This window comes from Aethalodelphis obliquidens, unplaced genomic scaffold (genome assembly GCF_003676395.1).
Source record: "Aethalodelphis obliquidens isolate GAN/ISIS:26980383/991018 unplaced genomic scaffold, ASM367639v1 scaffold51, whole genome shotgun sequence".
Classification (NCBI taxonomy): Eukaryota; Metazoa; Chordata; class Mammalia; order Artiodactyla; family Delphinidae; genus Aethalodelphis; species Aethalodelphis obliquidens.
Window position 1 is genome coordinate 1,155,135 of NW_020837995.1, and position 22,266 is coordinate 1,177,400.

The following is a 22,266-nucleotide window of genomic DNA, read 5'->3' on the forward strand; positions in this document are numbered from 1 at the left end:
ATTTTCTTGGAAATTGTTGTTATTGTCACACTACCCATTTTAAGCTTTCAAAATTAGTTTTCCAACTACTATTCTGTAGTAAATTTTTTTGTTTAGAAATTTTTAGGATCTTAAACCAGATACTACCGTCTTAGAAATGTCATAGTCTTAATGAAACAGGACTATTCCTCCCAGCTTACAACTATTATGCTTTCAATTATCATTCTACTATATTTATTTATTTTAAAAATATGAATGACATTGAGAACTCTCTCTTTCAATTACTTTAATTTCCTAAGGTTTGTTTGTGATAGAGACAACTCCAGGTTTATTGATGAGTTGGATTCCAAAAAGTTGACTTTTTATTGGTTGTTTAGTAATCAGATTACATCTTTGACAGAAACAAAGGCCTACTCTAATAGGTGATTAGTTTCCAAGCTTAGGCCTTAATAGCCTGTTTAGAGCTGATCCAGTAGTACTATTAATTGGATTTCTATGGGAAAATGTAACTTGAATCCAACTCAGGATGCTAAAAATACTTTCTTTAATTTAGCATCTTCGTATAAGAAAAAGATGGAGGGAGGCACCTTGTAATAAATGCCTGTTGTATATAGTGGATTTAAATTTATTCTTTGGATACCTATACTGGTAAATAACCAAGTTATTCCCACCTTGTAACCTTGTACAATATTGAGATATTTGGTATTTTTCCTTAAGCTCTCAGTTCCTCCTACCTGAATCCAATCCGTTATCAAAAGTCCAATTTAAGCCTTGCTTCTTCCCAAGCCTTTCCTGATCATGGTGGTTTTCAGAAATACGCTCTATCCCTCTTTGAACTCATGTAGAACTTAATTTTCTATAAGTTTAGTCTGTATATTATGTGAGGTATACAGCCTGGTAGAATTAGATAACTATCATGTGATTATGTCATGTGTCTCTAATAGAGTAAGTTTCTTAAGGGCAAGAATATCATCTTTGTTTTCCTTTCATCATTTTGCTTCATTGACTCAATTATTTGTTTTAAATACTATATTGACTGTTCAAAACTTGTAAGCAGAACTTTATTTTCCCATAAATCCAGACACCGTTCTTAATATATTTGTATCAGATTACAAATTAATTCGTTTTTAGTAAGTGGATTTTAGAAATCTCTTCAAAGCAGTGCTCAGTTCTTTGCATACTGTATTTTTTTTAATGTATGCCTAATTCGTATCTCTTAGAATAGAGAAAATGAATTAGCTAGTTCCTCTCATGTATTTTCTTCTAGTCTCTCCAGTTTCATAGAGACTTAAAGCAGTTCGACATTTATCTTCATCTTTTTGACTGTGTATCTTGCTCATTTTTACTCTGTTGAGAGGGAAAAGTTTTGACTACCATTGCAATTTCCCTAGATACCTAGTTTGAATTCAGAACTTTTTGGTGGGGGAGGGAGTGCTAAAGTAAATGGTAATGTATTTTTAATTTCAAATTGCACTTGCTCATCGATGATATATAGGAATGTGATTGACTTGTATTTTAACCTTGTATTCTGCATCCTTGGTGTGATCACTTACTAGTTCCAAAAGGTTTTGGGGTTTTTTTGTTTGTTTTGGTCTGTTCTTTCAGAGTTTCTACATAGATGATCATAGCATCTGTGAACAAAGTTTTTTTCCCCCTTTCCAATCTATATATCTTTTCTTTCCGTTTCTTATTGCATTAGCTAGAACTTCCAATATGATATTGAAAAGCCGTGATGAGAGGGGACACACTTGCCTTGTGCCTAATCTTAGCAGGAAAGCTTTGAGTTTCTCACCATTAAGAGTGATGTTAGCTGTAGGTTTTTTGTAGGTGCTCTTTATCAAGTTGAGGAAGTTTCCCTCTATTATTATTATTATTATTATTTCCCCCCCGGTACACGGGCGTCTCAGTGCTGTGGCCTCTCCCGTTGCGGAGCACAGGCTCCGGACGCGTAGGCTCAGCGGCCATGGCTCACGGACCCAGCCGCTCCGCGGCATGTGGGATCTTCCCAGACCGGGGCACGAACCCGTGTCCCCTGCATGGGCAGGCGGACTCTCAACCACTGCACCACCAGGGAAGCCCTCCTCTATTATTATTTTAATGAGAGTATTTATCATGAATGGGTGTTGAGTTTTGTCAAATACTTTTATGGCATCAATTGATATGATCATATGACTTTTCTTCTTTAGCTTGTTAATATCATGGGTTACATGGATTGATTTTCAAATATTGAACAAGCGTGTCCCTGGGACAAATGCCACTTGATTGTGGTGTATAATTCTTTTTTGTATTGTGAATTCCATTAGCTGATATTTTGTTAAGAGTTTTTATTTACAGCCTTGAGAGATATTGGTTTGTAGTTTTCCCTTTTTTGTGCTTTTTTGTCATATTTTTGCATCAGGATAATACATATTAGCTTCATAAATTGAATCGGGAAGTCTTCCTTGCTCTTCTGTTTTCTTGAAAAGGTTGTGTAGAATTGGTGTTCAGTCTTAAACATTTGGTTGAATTTTCCATTAAAATCATCCAGGCTTGGAGATTTCTAGTTGGGGAGTTTTAAAATTATGAATTGTTTCCTTAATAATTACAGGGCTATTCAAGTTGCTTACTTCATATTGAGTGAGTTGTGGTGTTTCTTGAGGAATTGGCCTACTTCTTTTAACTTGTCAAATTTATGTTTGTAGAGTTGGTTGTGGTATTTTCTTATCCTTTCAATGTCTGTAGCATCTATAGTGATATCTCCTTTTCATTCCTGGTATTGGTAATTTGTTTTTTTTCCTTTGTCAGTTTCCCTGGAGGTTTGAAAATTTTTTTGACCTTTCAATGAACTAGTTCTTTGTCTTGTTAATTTTTTCTGTTGTCTTTCTGTTTTCGGTTTTATTGATTTCTATTATTTATTATTTCCTTCCTCTGCTTGCTTTGGGTTTATTTTGCTCTTCTTTTTCTAGGTTCTTGATGTGGAAGCTTAGGTTATTGATTTGAGACTTTTCCTTTTTATGCATTTTAGTGCTAAAAATTTCCCTGAGCACTGTTTCAGCTGTGTTCCACAAATTTTAATATGTTAAATTTCCATTTTCATTTTGCACAGTGTATTTTATTGATTTCCCTTGAGACTTCCTCTTTAACCCATGAACTTTTTAGAAGTGCACTGTTTGGTTACTAGGCGTTTGGAGATTTTCCTGTTATTTTTCTTTTATTGATTTTTAGTTTGATTTCATTGTAGTTGGAGAACATGCTCTATATGATTTCGCTTATTTTTTTTTTATTTATTTTTTTAAGCAGAGGTCTTCTTAGAAGCCCATATGATTTAAATTTATTTATTTATTTATTTATGACTGTGTTGGGTCTTCGTTTCTGTGCGAAGGCTTTCTCTAGTTGTGGCAAGCAGGGGCCCCTCTTCATCGCGGTGCGCGGGCCTCTCACTATCGCGGCCTCTCTTGTTGCGGAGCACAGGCTCCAGACGCGCAGGCTCAGTAGTTGTGGCTCACGGGCCCAGTTGCTCCGCGGCATGTGGGATCTTCCCAGACCAGGGCTCAAACCCGTGTCCCCTGCATTGGCAGGCAGATTCTCAACCACTGTGCCACCAGGGAAGCCCTATTTTTTATTTTATTTTATTTTATTTGGCATCTTGGAGTTTGATGTGTTTATATATATTTTTATTGAAGTATAGTTGATTTATAATATTGTGTTAGTTTCAGGTGTACAGCAAAGTGTTTCCATTATACATACATATATATCAATTTTTTTTTCAGATTGTTTTCCCTTACAGGTTATTACAAAATACTGAGTATAGTTCCCTGTGCTATACAGTAGGTCCTTGTTGGTTATCCGTTTTATATATAGTAATATGTATATATTAATCTCAAACTCCTAATTTATCCCTTCCCCCACTTCCCCCTTTGGTAACCATAAGTCTTTTATGTCTATAGGTCTATTTCTGTTTTGTATATAAGTTCATTTGTATCTTTTTTTTTTAGATTCCACATATAAGTGATATCATGTGATATTTGTCTTTGTCTGACTTACTTCACTTAGTATGATAATTTCTAGGTCCATCCATGTTGCTGCAAATGGCATTGTTTCATTCTTTTTTACGGCTGAGTAATATTCCATTGAATAAATATCCCACATCTTCTTTATCCATTCCTCTGTCGATGAACATTTAGGTTGCTTCCATGTCTTGGTTATTGTAAATAGTGCTGCAATGAACATTGGGATGCATGTACCTTTTCAAATTGTAGTTTTCTCTAGATACATGCCCAGGAGTGGGATTGCAGGATCATATGATAACACTATTTTTAGTGTTTTAAGAAACCTCCATACTGTTCTAGATAGTGTCTGCACCAATTTACATTCCCACCAACAGTATCAGAGGGTTCCCTTTTCTCCACACCCTCTCCAGCATTTATTATTTGTAGACTTTTTGATGATGGCCATTCTGACTGGTGTGAGGTGATACCTCACTGTAGTTTTGATTTGCATTTCTCTAATAATTACCAATACTGAGCATCATTTCAATTATTTCAAATTGTTGTGGTTTGTTTTATAGCCTAAGATATAGCCCATCTTGGTATATGTTCTGTGGCATTTGAAAATAATTATTCTGCTGTTGTTGGTGGAGTGTTCTATAAATATTGATTTGATCCTATTGGTTGATGATGTTATAACTTTGCTGCATTTCTGTCTATTTGTCCTATCAGATGTTGAGAGGGGTTATTGAAGTCTCCAAGATTATTGTGGATTTGTCTGTTTCTCCTTTCAGCCATGTCAGGTTTTTTTTAATAATTAAACTTTATTGAGCTCTAATTCACATACCATACTTCACCCACTTAAAGTATATAATTCAGTGACCTTTAGTATATTCACAGAGTTCTGCAGCCATCATAATCAATTTTAGAGCATTTTCATCACCTCCCAAAAAAAACCCCATACCCATTATAGCACTGCTGGACAACCACTAATTGACTTTCTGTCTCTAAAGATATGCTTATTCTGAACATTTCATATAAATAGAATCATACAGTATGTGATCTTTCATTTCTGGCTTCTTTTCTTTCACTTAACATAGTGTTTTGAGGTTCATCTATGATTGACCATATATCAGGACAAAAATTCATTTTTATGGCTGGATGATATTCCATTGTATGGATTTTATTTATTTACCACATTTTATCCATTCATCAGTTGATGGATGTTAGGATAGTTTCCAATTTTTAGCTCTTACGAATAATGCTGCTGCTATGAACATTTGTGTACAAGTCTTTGTGACAAGTTTTATTTCTTTTGGATGTATATGGTCATATGGTAACTCTTTTTAAACTTTTGAGGAGCTGCCAAACTGTTCTCCAAGGTGACTGGATCCTCTTACATTCTCACCAACAGTATGGTGTTATCTGGGCTTTTGCATTGATATTCATCAGTAAAATTGGTCCATGGTTTTATTGTGCAATCTTTATTATATTTTAATAACACTGGTATACTGGCTTCTTAAAAGAATTTGGAAGCTTTTCTTATCTTTGGAACCACTCTAAGTTACTACCATAGTGCTACATTACACTAATTTTTACCCCCTTATTTTAGAAGTTATGATGAAATTGTATGAATTTGGATTTAGAATACTCTTTAGCCATATGTATAGACTTTAGTTCCAGGTACCAAATGTCTGTATTTTCAAAAGGGGAATTTAAAGAGGGTGCCACTCCAGAGAAGTAATAGTGGACCCAAAGACAGAACTGATTAAGAACATTCCCCACTGGATCACCAAGGGAAAGCAGCAACATCACAGATGAACCAAAACAGTATTTCATTCATATGTATTCCTTCAAACAGATTATCTGACCAACCTTGTTGATTTTATCCTGAAATAAAATTAATTTACATTCTAGTCTAGGAATAAGGCTAGGAGAAAGGTGAGGGAGAAATAAAATTAGATCTCAATGAAATTTTTACCCCAGAAGATCTGTAAGATTGATCAACTACATACAGTTGAGAGTTGACTGTAGGTGAGATCCTATCCTTTCTTTGTAAGTACATTATGTATATAAAATAAACAAGAGAATACGGTGGATGGAACTGGCTTTAATGAATGGAAATCTGGACAACTTTAAAACAATGAGCACTACAGTATTTAATGAGAAACTTTCAGAGAGAACTCTAATTCAGTAGTTCCCAGGTGAGGTCTTCAGACCAGCAGCATGAGCATCACCCAAGTGCCTGTTAGAAATGCAGAGTCTCAGGCCCCACTTCAGTCTTTCAGGGGATGGGGCCCAACAATCTGTATCATAGGGAGGTCCACAAATGATTCCGATGCTAAAGTTTGAGAACTGCTGCTCCAGCTTATCACTTCTATGTTTCTAGGCTGACTTTAAAGCTGGTCCCATCCTCTGGCTCCATGTTTTTACCTGTAGTTTAGCCGAAATAAACTTATTTCAGAGTCCAAAAGGAAGACATTTGCCTAATTTTAGGAGCCCCTGTGTTGGTGACCAGAATATTCTATACTGGTTAAGGAGGACTGGTAAACAGTTTTGAGACCTTGGAATGTAAGGTACTAATGAATTATTTTACTAATTATGTTTTCCATTTCAAATATCTCTGATTCTATGATTATGTAAGCTGATTAACTTACATAGTAGCAAAACAAAGTGACAATAAAAAAATTATGCTAATTTAATAGCAAATTACAACTATGTGCCTTTTGATATGAAATCATAAAATTAATTATTCTTGGTGTTTTCATTTACCTTTCTTCTTTTTTCTTTATTTTTCAAACTTATAAACTTGCAAGCATAGTGCATTTTAACAGAGGAATTTTGCTATTTCTTGCCAATTTCAAATTATAACTTCCAGCCTTGTCAGTTTTTGCTTCATGTATTTTTCACCTGTGTTGTTTGGTGTGTACATATTTAAGATTGCTATGTTTTCTTGATGGTTTGACCCTTTTATTTTTATTTTTTTATAGATTTTATTTATTTATTTTTGGCTGCATTGGGTCTTCGTCACTGCACGTGGGCTTTCTCTAGTTGTGGTGAGCAGGGGCTACTCTTTGTTGCAGCACGTGGGCTTCTCATTGCCGTAGCTTCTCTTGTTGTGGAGCACAGGCTCTACGTGTGCAGGCTTCAGTAGTTGTGGCACGAGGGCTCAGTAGTTGTGGCTCGTGGGCTCTAGAGTGTAGGCTTAGTAGTTGTGGCGCAGGGGCTTAGTTGCTCTGCGGCATGTGGGATCTTCCCAGACCAGGGCTCAAACCCGTGTCCCCTGCATTGGCAGGTGGATTCTTAACCACTGTGCCACCAGGGAAGTCCTGGCTCTTTTAAATTAATATTTGCATGATACATCTTTTTCTTCCTTTTACTACTTTCTTTTTTCTCCTGTGATGAGAACTTTTAAAGATCTATTAGGATCTTTCTTCTATGTTCTACTTTCCTTTATCATTATATTTGAAATGAATTTCTTATAGACAGAATATTGTCAGGTCATGTTTCTTAATGTACTCTGCCAATCTCTGTTTTTTAACTGATATGTTTAGAGCATTCATATATAATGTAATTATTGATATGTTTCTGCCATTTTATTTTTTGTTTATGTTCTCTCCATTTTTTTGTTTCTTTTTTCTTGCCTTCCTATGTACACATTTTGAACATTACATCTCAATTTATCTATAGTAGTTTTTACTATGTTTCTTAATAAAACAGTAGCAATAGCTTCTAGCAATGGTTCTAGGTATTATGTTACACATCTATAATTTATCACAGTCTACTGATGGCATCATTTTACAAGTTTGAGTAAAGTGTGGAAACTTTACCTCCCTTTATATATCCCTTTGCCCTTCCGCACTTACAACATAGTTGTCTTAAACATTCTTCTACATATACTTTGAACCACATCAGATAGTGTTATAATTTTTGCTTCAAACATAATTTACCTTATAGTTTTCTTTTTGTCTCCTTGATGTTCTAATATTCCTTCTTTAATTTCCTTTTATTTGAGAATGTCTTGGTTTCTCCTTCATTCCTGAAGGATATTTCCTCCACATAGGAGATTCTGGGCTGACAGTTCTTTTCTTTTGTCACTTGAAACATGTGCCACTGCCTTGTGACTCCCTCAGTTCTCTCCATCTCCTCTCTAATGAGCCCCAGGTATTATAACTCAATTTCATTTATGTGATGACTTCTCCCTTCAGTCTGTTATCCCGCTCCAATTGTTGTCATGTACTCCTGGTGCACAGCCATCATCCTGGGATCTTTGTTCATAACCATCATGAGAATTCCCTTCTCATTTCTCTTGTTGGCTCTCCATTTCTTGTATTTCTCATTTTTATTATTTCTCAGATTGCTGCATGAAGAATTTTTTTTGGAACTTTGAACTTCTGAAGATTTTTTTTCCTACACTTGCACTCAGGTGGTGACTAGTCTGGATATAAAATTTCAAGTTTCCTAAGAATTTTGAAGGCATTGTTCTATGCCTTTATCATTTGTATGTGACTTAGTTTGGATTTTAGGGGGAGTTTGTTTATTTGTTTATTGTATGTTTTCCCCTTCTCTGGCTTCTCTGGTGCTCTGAAATGTGACAATGTGCCTTGTAGGTCTATTTTCATCTGCAGTGCTGACCCTCAATGTGCCCTTTCAGTTTGGGAATTCATGGCCTTCAACCGTGAACAGTTTTTAATTCTTTGCTTTCTTATTTGTTTTTTTCTGTACTCTTTCTGAAATTCTGTTTATTTGAATGTTGGTCTCTATAAACCAATCCAGGTTCTTTTAAAAAATCTTTTTACCCTACGTTCTAGGAGATACCCTCAACTTCTTTTCCAACTTCTATTGAGTTTTTCTGCTATCTTATTACATCCTATTTTTAATTTCCAAGAGTCTTTGTCAGCTTGTTTTTTTTTCATTTGTGTTTCATGGATGCAATTTGTTCTTATCTCTAGAGGATTTTTTGAAAGTTGGGTTTATTGAGATGTTTACATGCAAAAAAAAAAAAAATCATGCTATTAGAGTTTTGACAGGTAACTACTACCATAATCAAGATATAAAAAGTTCTTTGGGGACTTTGACCATCACTGATGTCAGTATTTTTAGGAGTGTGTGTGTGTGTGTGTGTGTGTGTGTGTGTGTGTGTTTTCCTCTGGGACTGATCAGAGTTCCCAAAGAAGCATCTTCAGTACTCTTTCCCTGGAGTATTTAAGCCTGGCTACAAGCCTCTGTGAGGCATGTGGTAGAAAGAAGGTTAGAGGTCTTAACATTTAGTATGTAAACTTTCACTTGATCGCCCTGTTTAGAATATGTTCCTCTCACCCACATTTGTGCCTGGTGTTTCCCATCCCAAGGACTCTGTTTTAGATTTTCCATACAATAAAACTCCAGTTTTTTACTGAAATGGGGAAGGGGATCTAGGACTCTTAACTGTGTCTTAAATGGACATTCATTCATTGTACTTGTTCTTAAGCCCACCTTTATCCCACTTTTTGAGGTCCTTAGTATTGCCAATTTCTGAACCTTTGGGGGATTCTGCTTTTCACCTTTCCTCACTGATGCTTTAGGATTTTGCTTTCTCAGATCTGCTAAGTCATTTACCACTTATGCTTTGCAGTTTCCAAAATGTTGTTGCCATTGCCTCATCTTCTATTCTTTGCCCTTATGGGGTTTATGCCTTTAAAATCTTCTTTACTGTCATTGTAATAGGGTTTCAGGGAAAGGTAAAAGTAATTGCACGTGTTTAGTCCATTATCTTTAACTAAAAGTCCCCCTTTCTTTCAAAGACAAAACAAACAAACAAAAAAGCTTACCTTGTGCACAGAACCCTTTATGATCTAGCTTCTGCCTATCTCTCCAGCCTCATTTCTCACTCTGCTGCAGCACACCCCCAGCCTAAGCTCTAGTCACATGCATCTACTTAACACATTGCCAGGCAAATCATGTTGCTTCATGCCTTTCAGTTCTACACATGCTATTTTCTCAATGTGCTATTTGCCCTAGAAGACTTTTCCTCAGTGGAGATTTGCTGACTTGCATGGGTGCCCCTCTGTCAGAGTGCTTATTGTATTACTGCAATTATTTATTTACTTTTTTAAAAGTCTCATCCTAGAGGTTTAGTAACCTGGGGGCACAAGTGGATGGGCTGTCCCTGAATTAGCGGCAAGAAATCGTAAAATACCCTGAAATTGATTGCAGAATTTCCTGTGTTCGTGTATATTTTTGGAAAATTCTCTAAGACAGATTTTTTTTTTTTTTTTTACTAAGAATGTGTATCAGAAAAACCTGTGGGGAGGGGCAGGGAGGGAGAGGGAGGGAGAGGGATGGACTGGGAGTTTGGTGTTGGTAGATACAAACTATTACATTTAGAATGGATAAACCACAAGGTCCTAATGTGTAGCACAGGGAACTATACTCAATATCCTGTGATAAACCATAATGGAAAAGAATATTAAAAAAGAATGTCTCTATGTGTGTAACTGAGTCAGTTTGCTGCACAGCAGAGATTGCCACCACATGATAAATCAACTGTACTTCAATAAAAAATTTTTTTTAATGATAAAAATACCTGTGGGGCTTTTTAAAAATATAATTGTTTTGGGCTTTTTTCCTGATACCTGCTGAGGTATAGTCTGAAATTAGGGCCCAGAAAGATGTATTTTCAGAAAGCTTCCTAAATGATTCTTTAGAACAGGATCGCTGTCTGTCATCTACATTAACTCCAGGGCCTGGCATATAATGAATGCTCAATAAATGTTTAAAACAAGAATGAGGGAGGGCTTCCCTGGTGGCGCAGTGGTTGAGAGTCCGCCTGCCGATGCAGGGGACACGGGTTCGTGCCCCGGTCCAGGAAGATCCCACATGCCGCGGAGCAGCTGGGCCCGTGAGCCATGGCCGCTGGGCCTGCGCGTCCGGAGCCTGTGCTCCGCAACTGGAGAGGCCACAACAGTGAGAGGCCCGCGTACCGAAAAAAAAAAAAAAAAAAAAAAGAAGAATGAGGGAGAAACTTGGTTTTCAGGGCATGACCTGAAGTAAATTTGCTATGTGAAACCTGAGTGCAAGTGGGAAAGTCACTAACATCCTCTGTTACATAAATGAAGTCACAGCATCTATTTTCTGCCCTTTGGATATAATTGGAGGAGCAAAAGAATGTGGGTTATATTTTTCAAAGATGGAAGAAAGCTAGCTGCACTAATGAAAGAAAAATTTAAAGGTTGGGCATAAAACAAGTCAGATATATATAGTCTGATTTTGGTTCCCCTGGCTGCTTATGGTTGTATACGACCCAGTGATTTGCTTCCAAAAATTTAGGCTTCCGTGCGAATTTCAAGATACCACTACTATTAGACCTGATTTCATAAACTTTAATAATATATGGCTAGTGATATGGAAAATGGGGAGATTGACATGTTGTGTTGGCAAAAAGTACATGCCATATTATTGTAACTGGTTGCAACTTAAGAATGAGAACAGAAAGAACTTTACTGGAATCCCCTGCCTTGTGCTTCCTCTATGTTTAAGGCTTTTAAAAAATGTATAACTTAGAACTACATTCATACCTCAGAGATATTGCAGGTTTGGTTTCAGACCACCTTAATAAAGCAAGTCACACAAATTTTTTGGTTTCCCATTGCATATAAAAGTTATGTTTACACTATACTGTGTGTAGTTTATTAGGTGTGCAGTAGCATTATGTTTAAACAAATGTACATACCTTAATTTAAAAATACTTTATTGCTAAAAATTGCTAGCCATCATCTGAGCCTTCAACAAGTCGTAATCTTTTTGCTGATGGAAGGTCTTGCCTCAGTGTCGATGGCTGCTGACTGATCAGGGTGGTGGTTGCTGAAGTTGGGGTGGCTATGGCAGTTTCTTAAAATAAGACAGCAGTGAAGTTTGCTGCGTCAATTGACTCTTCCTTTCACAAATGATTTCTCTGTAGCATGCAGTGCTGTTTGATAGCACTTTACCCACTGCAGAACTTCTTTCAAAATTGGAGTCAGTCCTCTCAAACCCTGCCGCTGCTTTATCAACTGAGTTTGGCAATATTCTATATAAATTCTTTCCCGTCATTTCAAAAGTTTTCACAGCACCTTCACCAGGAGTGGATTCCATCTCAAGAATCCATCTTCTCTGCTCATCCAGAAAAGGCAGCTCCTCATCTGTTAAAGTTTTATCATGAAACTGCAGCAATTCAGTTACATCTTCCAGCTCCACTTCTAATTCCAGTCCTCTTGCTATTTCTACCACATCTGTAGTTACTTCCTCCACTGAAGTCTTGAACCCCTCAAAGTCATCCATTAGGGTTGGAATCAACTCTTCCAAAATCCTGTTAATGTTGATATTTTGACCTTTTCCCATGAGTCACAAATGTTTGTAATGACATCTATGTTGAATCTGTTCCAGAAGTTTTTCAATTTACTCTGCTATAGCCTTACAAAATATATTTCGTAAATAATAAGACTTGAAAGTCAAAATTACTCCTTGATCCATGGGCTGAAGAATGGATGCTCTGTTAGCAGGCATAAAAACAACATGAATCTCATTGTACACCTTCATCGGAGCTCTTGGGTGACCAGGTGCATTGTGAATGAGCAGTAATATTTTGCAAGGAATCTTTTTTTCTGAGCAGTAGGTCTCAACAGTGGGCTTAAAATCTTCAGTAAACCATATTGTAAACACATATGCTTTCATCCAGGCTTTCTTGTTTCATTATAGAGTTCAAGTAGAGTTGATTTATCATAGTTCTTAAGGGCCCTAGGATTTGGGGAATGGTAAGTGATCACTGGCTTCAACTTAAAGTCATCAGCCACATTAGCCCCTAAGAAGAGAGTTAGACTGTCCTTTGAAGCTTTGAAGCCAAGCTTTGACTTCTCTCTTAGCTATGAAAGTCCCAGATGGCATCTTCTTCCAACAGAAGGCCGTTTCATCTCCATTGAAAATCTGTGGTTCAGTGTAGCCACCTTCGTTCATTATCTTAGCTAGATCTTCTGGATAACTTGCTACAACTTCTACATCAGCACATGCTGCTTCACTTTGTACTTTTATGTTATAGAAATGGCTTCTTTCCTTAAACCTTATGAGTTAACCTCTTAGCTTCAAACTTTTCTGCAGCTTCCTTACCTCTCTCAACCTTTATTAAAGAGAGTTAGGTCCTTGCTCTGGAATAGGTTTTGGCTTAAGGGAATGTTGTGGCTAGTTTGATCTTCTATCCAGATCACTAAAACTTTCACCATGTCGGCAATGAGGCTTTTTCGCCTTACCATTCATGTGTTCACTGGAATGGCACTTTTAATTTCCTTCAAGAACTTTTCCTTTGCGTTCACAACTTGCCTAACTGGTGCAAGAGGCCTAGATTTCAGCCTTCTCTCTTTTGACATGCCTTCCTCACTACGCTTAATCATTTCTAGCTTTTGACTTAAAAGGAGAGACTTGGCACTGCTCCTTTCACTTGAACACTTAGAGGCCATGGTAGGGTTATTCATTGACCTAATTTCAATATTGTTGTGTCTTAGGGAATAGGGAGATCCGAGGAGAGGGAGAGAGCGGGGAATAGCCAGTCAGTGGAGCAGTCAGAACACACACATTTATCAGTTAAGTTCACCATCTTATGTGGACAAGGTTCATGGTGCTCAAATACAACTACAGTAGTAACATCAAAGATCCCTGATCACAAATCGTTATAACAAATATAATAATGGAGAAGTTTGAAATATTGTGAGAATTACCAAAATGTGACACAGACATGAAGTGAACAAATGCTGTTGGAAAAATGGTGCCAATAGATTTGCTTGATGCAGAGTTGCCACACACTTCCAATTTGTTAAAAAAAAAACCAAAAAAACACAATATCTGTGAAGTGCAATAAAATGAGGTATGCCCACATGTCCTTTGCTTTACTTGTAAGCCTCTTTTATATAGCGTAGAGCTGTTGTATTTTTATGTGTGTTAAGGAAAGGATCAGGCTCGTTTGCTTTTTGTATTTTCCATTTATTATTTTTATTTTTTGTCTAGGTATTTAAGAGATTATGGCATCTGAAACCCACAATGTTAAAAAACGCAACTTTTGTAATAATATTGAAGATCATTTCATTGATGTTCCTAGAAAAAGGGTCTCTAATTTCACTAATAAGAACATGAAGGAGGTAAGTAAGTCCATGGTTTCTAGGAATGGGTAAGACAGTATCTCAGTCTGTTTGGGCTGCTACACAAACAGAATACCATAGACTGTGTGGCTCATAAACAACAGAAATTTATTTCTCACAGTTTTGGAGGCTGAGAAGTCCAAGATCAAGGCCCTAGCAGAGTTGATATCCAGTGAGGGCCCACTTCCTGGTTCATAGATAGCTTTTCTCTACTTCCTCACATGACAGAAGGGGAGAGAGAGAGAATTCGCTGGGCTCTCTGTTATAAGGACACTAATCTTATTCATGGGGTTTTACTTTTATGACCTTATCACCTCCCAAAAGCCTTACTTCCTAATACCATCACTCTGGGGGTTAGGATTTCAACAGAGGAATTTTGGGGAGACACAGTCATTCAGTTTGACACAATTTAAACTGCTAAGTCTATAGATACTTCTGGTTATTAAAGTGTTTAAAAAATGGGAGGTTGACAGTTCTGCTCAATCTGCCAAAATTAAGTAGAATTAATAAAATAATTGAAATCTGTATTCCAAAAGCTCTGAAAACTTTTTGGCGGTATATTGTTTTGATATAGTATAATTTGAATATTTTAATTTAATTTTAGAGGAATCACAGAGATGCTTTTTGTTCACCCATTGCAAGGCTCATTAGCACTGATATAATTTCTTAAAATTCAACTCATTTATTTAGCACTCTGTATATATAATATGTGACTAGTAGCGTGGAAACTAGCCAGATGGGTATGTTGCGTTGTTAAAAATACCTACGTACAGTGTTGTTGTAACCAATGATTGAGAGTACAGCATCAGTACAGTAAGAGCTTTAATCTGAAAAATTTAATAGTTCAATTTCAGACTTGTTGACATTAATCACAAAGTTTACATAGCTTTGTTAAGGAACTTAAATATGCTGCAACTATCTACTTTTATTTTTCAGGTTAAGAAATCTCCAAAACAGTTGGCTGCTTACATAACTAGGTAAGAGCTTCTTTAAAGTTTGTGGGAAACAGCAAATATTGAAAACTGGGTAAGAGTGAAAATGGGGGGGGGGAGTATTGTCTTTTAGTATAATAATACTAATTTATTGTCAAACAACTCCTTTGTGCCAGGTACTGTGCTAAATATATCAATATTAGATAGGTATCATTACCCCAAACAGTTGATGAGTAAAACTAAAGACTTGTGATTTCTTTAGGATTGTACATCCAGAAGGTGGTAAAAACGGCATTTACTGTCAGATCTGCCAAACTCCAAAGGCGCTTTCTACTAAACCACTGGTTCTCAAAGTGTGTGATCTGTGGACCCTGGAGGTCCCAAAGGCCTTTCAATGAGTTTGTGAGGTCAAAACTATCTTCATAACAATACTAAGACATTATTTACCTTCTTCATTTCCACTCTCTTACAAGTGTACAGTAGAGTTTTCCAGCAGCTACATGATATTTGATATCACAATATATGGAATGCAGAAGCAGATATGAGGATCCAGCTGTCTTCTGTTAAACCAGATATTAGAGATTTTGCACAAATGCAAAACAGTGCCATTCTTCTCACTATATTTTTTGTTCGTTTGTTTTGGAAAATAGAAGATTTAAAAAAATATATTCTATGTAGTATGTAATGAGTTTATCTTTTTCTTTTTCTTTTTTTGGCTGTGCTCTGAGGCATGTGGGATCTTAGCCCCGACCAGGGATTGAACCCATGCCCTCAGCAGTGGAAGTGTGGAGTCTTAACCACTAGACCACCAGGAATTCCCCCGAGTTTATCATCTTTAAAATTGATTAACAAATTTTCTGTTTTAGTTTCTGATTCATCAAATATCAGTAGATATTGCCCACATAAAAAAAATTCTTTTGAGACCTCAATAATTTTTAGGAGTGCAAAGCATCCTGAGGTCAAAACATTTGAGAACCATTATACTAAACCATGAGATGTGCTCAGTAGTATTTTATCTTATTCAAACAAATTAACTGTACTTCAGCTTAATCGAAATAAGTGTTCTCTTTTATATTAAAATATATATTCAGACTTGCCTGATTCAAATTAAAATATTCGAACTTGCTCACTTATTCTATCACTTTGTTAGAAAAAGATTAGGTGAATGGAAATTGTTAAAATTTTCATACTCCCTGAATGCCCTGTAGTTCGTTTTAAAAGCATCTAGTTATTATGCTTCTTCATTTTTTTTTTTCCTCTTTTGGTGTAAAGTACCATCCTTTTCATTGTTTTCCAGATGGTTTATAATTTCCCTTTTATTTTCCTCTTCAATCTAAGAGTTAAGATTTTAAAAAATTATTCTGCTTACTTCTAATTTTAGTGGATTGTGATCACAAAATGTGGCCTACTAAATCTTTCTCTTTAAAAACTTTTAAAGGTTTTCATATGGTTCTTTTTCATTTAAGAAAATCCATTCTTTTTACAGAACAGTTGGACAAGCTGTGAAAAGCCCAGATAAACTACGTAAGGTGATCTATCACAGAAAGAAAGTTCATCATCCTTTTCAAAATCCTTGCTACAGAAAAAAGCAGTCCCCCAACAGCGGGGGCTGTGACATGGCAAATAAAGAGAATGAGCTGGCTTGTGCAGGCCGCCTCCCTGAGCAAGTGCGGCAGGGTAGTCGACCATATCTGGTTAGCCCCAGTGATTCTGGTTCTTCACAGACAGAAAGCCCATCATCAAAATATAGTGGGTTTTTTTCTGAGGTAAGTCATTTATATAAGCTTAACTTTATTCCTGTTTTAATACTGGCTTTTTCCTTTGCGATAGTCTACTAGCAAAATAGTTCACTGCTGATTAAATTCAGACTATTTGAGAGACTGTAACACCCTGAGACAATTTTCTAGATTAATTAAATTTGAATCAGTTGTTTATTCCATTTTTCCAAGTTAATGATATCTGAGATGGAATGAAATGATTAACAAGCTGCTGTAAATATCCAGAATGGAAAGTTGGCCAGTAGAGACTTAAAGAAAAGGAAAAGAAGAAATCTTGCCTAACAAGTGAACCATGAAAGCCAGTTATCCAGGCACATTTTGCTGGGCTCTCAAAATTGCCATTGGAAAGTTTTTTAAGGCAAACCTGCTTAGTTTTGCTGTTCTTCTGGCTCAGGCAAAGTTAGTTGTTTGAACAGGTTCACGGGAATTGTTTTGGATGATAGAAATGTTCTAAAACTGGACTGTGATGATGGTTGCACAACTCTGTAGATTTATTAAAAATCATTGAATTACGTATTTTAAATATGTGTGAGTTTTATGGTATGTAAATTATACCTCAGGAAAACCATTTTTTTAATGGTTATTTGAAAGAATGGTTTGTTAAAATTTATAAACACGAGTTTACAATAATAATTATTACATGTTTATTGTATATGTTATAGAAAATAAATCCAAAGGAAAAAATTATCTGTAATTTCAACATTTGTAAATAACAGTATTAAAGTTTTGATGTGTATTTTTTCTCCATATTGTTTGATAATTTGATTTTTATGTTTAATAAATTTGAATATTTTTCCATGTAATTAAAATAACACTTCTACAATTTTTTCCCTTCCAGTTTTATTGAGATATAATTGACATACAGCATTTTAAAAGTTTAAGGTATACACATAATGGTTTGACTTAACTACATCATGAAATGATTACCACATTAAGTTTAGTGAACATCCATCATATATAGATACAAAATTTTAAAAATGGAAAAAAAATTTTTTCCTTGTAATGAGAACTCTTAGGATTTACTCTCTTAACAGCTTTTATATATAAAATACAGCAGTGTTAATTATATTTACCAAGTTGTGCGTTACATCCCTAGTGCTTATTTATCTTATAGCCAGAAGTTTGTACCTTTTGACTGTCTTCCTCCAATTTCCCCTCAGCCAAGCCACGTCCTGCCTCTGGTAACCACAAATCTGATCTCTTTTTTTGTGAGTTTGTTTATTTGTTTGTTTTGATGTGTAATAGACCTACAACACTATGTTAGTTCCTGGTGCACAGTGTAGTGATTTGATATTTCTGTACATTTCAAAATGATCACCACAATAAGTCTAGTTACCATCTGTCATCATACAAAGATATTATATAATTAATAGATACATAACATTACATTGATTAAATTACCTTAATTTCTTTAACTATGACTTGGTAAACTTAGTATTGTTTCTATCTGGCATGACAGTTTGAAAAGCATTTTCTGTGGCATACAAGCAAAAAAAGAATCTTTTTATATTTAAATGGTCATAAGTATGTAGATGAATGAAAATGAGCATCATACGTAGGATAATAATTACAAGTAAATGATACAAAACAAAGGTAGAAAACAAAGTGTTATTAACTAAAACCATAATGAGATGATGCAAAGATTCCATTTGCCAGTGGAAGTGTTCCTGTGTAAATAAGATCTTGGGGGAGTTCCCTGGTGGTCCAGTGGTTAGGACTTGGTGCTTTTACTGACGTGGGACTAGGTTCGATCCCTGGTCAGGGAACTAAGATCCCGAAAGCTGCTCAGGAGGCCAAAAGAAAAGATTCTGGAGTAATAGAAAGTTAGTAATGCTAGGAGAGATGAAGGAAGTGTGTATGGTATCTGTGAGAAAAGAGGGAGCAAGGAGAATTTAATAGTGAATTTTTTGAGCCCTGGAGAATAGGATACCTACAGGTACCTAAACCTTAGTGTTACAGAGGATCACTGTCATACTAAGTCATTCACAAATATTTATTGATTGCTCCCTGCTGTGCAGTGCATTCTGCAGGCTCTGAGAAATGGATTGGTGGGTGAAAAACAGACACTACCCCTACTTTCATGTAGTTATAGAAGTGATGAGGCCGACACAGATCAGAAAATCAAAGAAACTACATACCCTGGAGGAAAAGAACATGTGACTATATAGTCCAGAAATCTGGCCTAGATTGGGACCTAGGTTGGTTCTTCAGTTGAACTGAGGGAATAAACATTCTCAGTGAAAATGCCTTAAAGCTGCAGTTTCACATTTGTATTAGTGCCGCAATGTGGCATTTTTTCAAGGGCTTCCTTTAACCTTGCTCCCATTTCACTACTTTTCACAAACCTGCATTAACCTCAACTAATGGGTTTATTGATTGTTCTTTTGTTGTTTCAGACGTTTTTTCCTGATTGACTAGTGCCTGCTCTAAAAACCTAAATTTAAAAGTGATGCTATATTATTTTGTCAAAGTTCAAATATACATAACCTTTTCACCCGACAGTTGCACTCCTAGGTATATACCCAGAGAATTGAAAACATAAGTCCACACAGATATTTATGAACAGATGCTTATAACATTTTATAATAGCCAAAAGTGGAAACAATCCAAATGTCCATCAATGGACTATGGGTAAATAAAGTGTCATATTCCATACAATAGAATATTATTTGATCATTAAAAAGGAGTAAAACACCAATATGCTACACTGTATATAAATCTTGATCTTTCACACATCATGCTATGTGAAAGAAGCCACACACAAAAAAAGGCCACATATTGTATGATTCAATTTATGTGAACCGTCCAAATTAGGTAAAGTCATAGGGACAGAAAGTAGATTAATCGTTGTGAGGAACTGTAGAGAGGGGAGAGTGGAGTCCAGAGTTTCTTTTGGGAGTGACGAAAAGGTTCTAAAATTCATTATGGTGGTGCTCGCACAACTCTGTGAATGTATATACTAAAAGTTACTGAATTGTACATTCAAAATGGGTATGTGAATTATATCTTAATCTGTTATTGAAAAAAATTGGATCTAGCTGTTCCAGTTCTAAAATTAATCCTACAGAAGGTTCTGTACAAGTGCACGTATTTATATACATAAGGATGTTCATTGATGCACAGTTTTAATAGGGAAAAACTAGAATCAATCTAAAATTATGATACATAAAGACTGGAGAATATGTAATTGTTTTTTAAAAATGAGACTGATCTATGTTCTGACGTTGAAAAATCTTCATAATGTGTGTGAAAAAACAAGGTTTTCAAAAATATAGATATTAGAATATTTTAATTTTATATCTACCTAATTTGTCTTTGTCTAGAAAGTGGTTTGAAAGATACTTACCAGTCTGTTAACTGTGATTACTCCTGAGTAATGTTAGTTGTTTTTGTGGGCAAGTAGAGAATATTCACTTTTTATTTTATAAAGTTTTGTGCTACTTGAACTTTTTACAACAGGAATATATTACCTTAATTATACAGAAAAAAATGAATGAATTTAAATACTTGTCACAAAACTTAATTTCTGTGGTTCCCTACTCATGCTGTTCAGTTGGTAATGACTAGCCTATATGTTTACCTTTTTATTTAATACACATTATAAATTAAATCCTAGGTTTTTAGGTGAGTAAAAATAATTTATTCTATGAACTATTGAGATTTAAAAGGAAAATGGTAGCAAATAAGAAAAAGTATTGATAAAAAATAAACAGGTCCTAAATTTATTCAAATCATTTGTTTACTGTGTTCACTGCAATATTCCTTTTTGTGGGCCAGTAAAAGGAGTCATCTTTGCCTAATTTTAAAATATGTCTACCAGAATAATTTAATTGAAAAAAATGGTTTCATGTCATATCTTAATTAGATTCCTGCCTTTCAGGTTTCTCAGGACCATGAAACAATGACACAGGTTTTGTTCAGCAGGAATTTGAGATTGAATGTAGCTTTAACTTTCTGGAGAAAGAGAAGTATAAGTGAACTTGTAGCTTATTTGGTGAGGTAAGTGTGACCCTTTATGGTTTTGTTCAGTAAAAGTAATTTCCAATGTATTATGTAGAAGTGCCTCTACTTTTTTATGTTATACTGGCTAAAATTCTGAACTTCCTATGTTTAGCTTCAGTAGTAGCAGTATGGTTTAAATTACATTTATCTTCGGTCTAAGAGTAACCAAAATACAGAAAACCATCTGTTTTATCAGATTGAACAAAGCTGTTACCTTCTCTGATTAAGATTCTTATCTATAAAACTAAGAGATACCATTATGGGAAAACCAACCTTTAAAAATCCCCTTTGAGTGAAAATTTTAACCATTACCTTCCTCACTGTATTTAAGTCTCCTCAAATGTTACCTTGGTGAGGCCTTCCTTGACTACCTTATTTAAAAATACGTATTTCTTCACTCCCTATCCTTCTTTCCCATTTTATTTTTCTCCATAGCCCTTACCACCATCAACATGCTTTATATATTTCACTTGTTTATTGTCTGTCCCTGCCCTCTCCACCTCCTCCCACACTCACACACATTGAAATACAAGCCCTATTTCTTTGTTCACGGCTAACAACTGACTCATCCCTAACAACTGACTCATCATAGACACTCAGATCAACAACTGACTCATCATAGACACTCAGATCATTTGTTGAATGAGTAGATTTCTCAAAAGCAGTGTGAAGGTTATAATATGAAAATAAATAAGGAAATCAGCTATCTAAGCAATTTTGTTCCCACAGGATAGAAGACCTTGGAGTTGTGGTGGATTGCCTTCCTGTGCTCACCAATAGGTATAAAGAATATTTTTCAGAAAAAAAGTACATTTAAAGAAGGACAAATGATGACCTGTTCATAATTTTATAACTTAGTATTTATTTACTTTAGTTTACAGGAGGAAAAACAATACATCTCACTTGGCTGCTGTGTAGACTTGTTGCCTCTAGTAAAGTCACTACTTAAAAGCAAATTTGAAGAGTAAGTGCTAATCTGAATCTCAATTCTTTTTTCTCTTTCAGCATCCTTGATCTTGTGCCTTATAAGTGCATAGTGGTAGACTGAGCTCCATGAGACATACATGGTTTCTGTTTTCCAGGAGCTTATAGTCCAATTAGGAAAAGAATATGGAATGACTAGAGAACAATTATAAAACTGTCTATAAACATGTTACATAAAGTATAGTTTTGTGAAAGTAGTGAAATAAATTTTTTAAAAGGGAAAGATAAGTGTGTATGTGTTTTTTGAGGGGGGTAGAGTGTCATCTTTTCTAAAGGCTTCTTGGATGAAAACACTTGAATTTTGTAATGAAATGTCATTTCAGATATATAATAGTTGGTTTAAACTGGCTTCAAGCAGTCATAAAAAGGTGGTGGTCAGAACTATCATCCAAAACAGAAATTATAAATGATGGGTGAGTATACCTTTAAACTCATACTAATAAAGTTTTTTTTCAGGAAAAGCAGCTTGATTAAGCTAGGTGAG

The 22,266-nt window shown here is 35.5% G+C and overlaps 1 protein-coding gene across 7 annotated transcripts in view; it reads left to right on the top strand.

Annotated features, from left to right (window-relative positions):
- Positions 1-22,266, top strand: part of KATNBL1 (katanin regulatory subunit B1 like 1) — a 63,049-nt gene that overhangs the window by 37,173 nt on the left and 3,610 nt on the right. For 5 of the 7 annotated variants that reach the window (XM_027083781.1, XM_027083780.1, XM_027083782.1 and 2 more), the window contains 8 exons: positions 13,956-14,086; positions 15,023-15,063; positions 16,505-16,784; positions 17,957-18,004; positions 20,677-20,795; positions 21,528-21,578; positions 21,673-21,762; positions 22,106-22,195. In XM_027083781.1, the coding sequence (XP_026939582.1) occupies positions 13,970-14,086; positions 15,023-15,063; positions 16,505-16,784; positions 17,957-18,004; positions 20,677-20,795; positions 21,528-21,578; positions 21,673-21,762; positions 22,106-22,195 (836 nt within the window). In that variant the 5' untranslated portion in view covers positions 13,956-13,969. The remainder of the gene's footprint in view (positions 1-13,955; positions 14,087-15,022; positions 15,064-16,504; positions 16,785-17,956; positions 18,005-20,676; positions 20,796-21,527; positions 21,579-21,672; positions 21,763-22,105; positions 22,196-22,266) is intronic. The other 2 variants (XM_027083783.1, XM_027083784.1) reach the window with 2 other exon arrangements.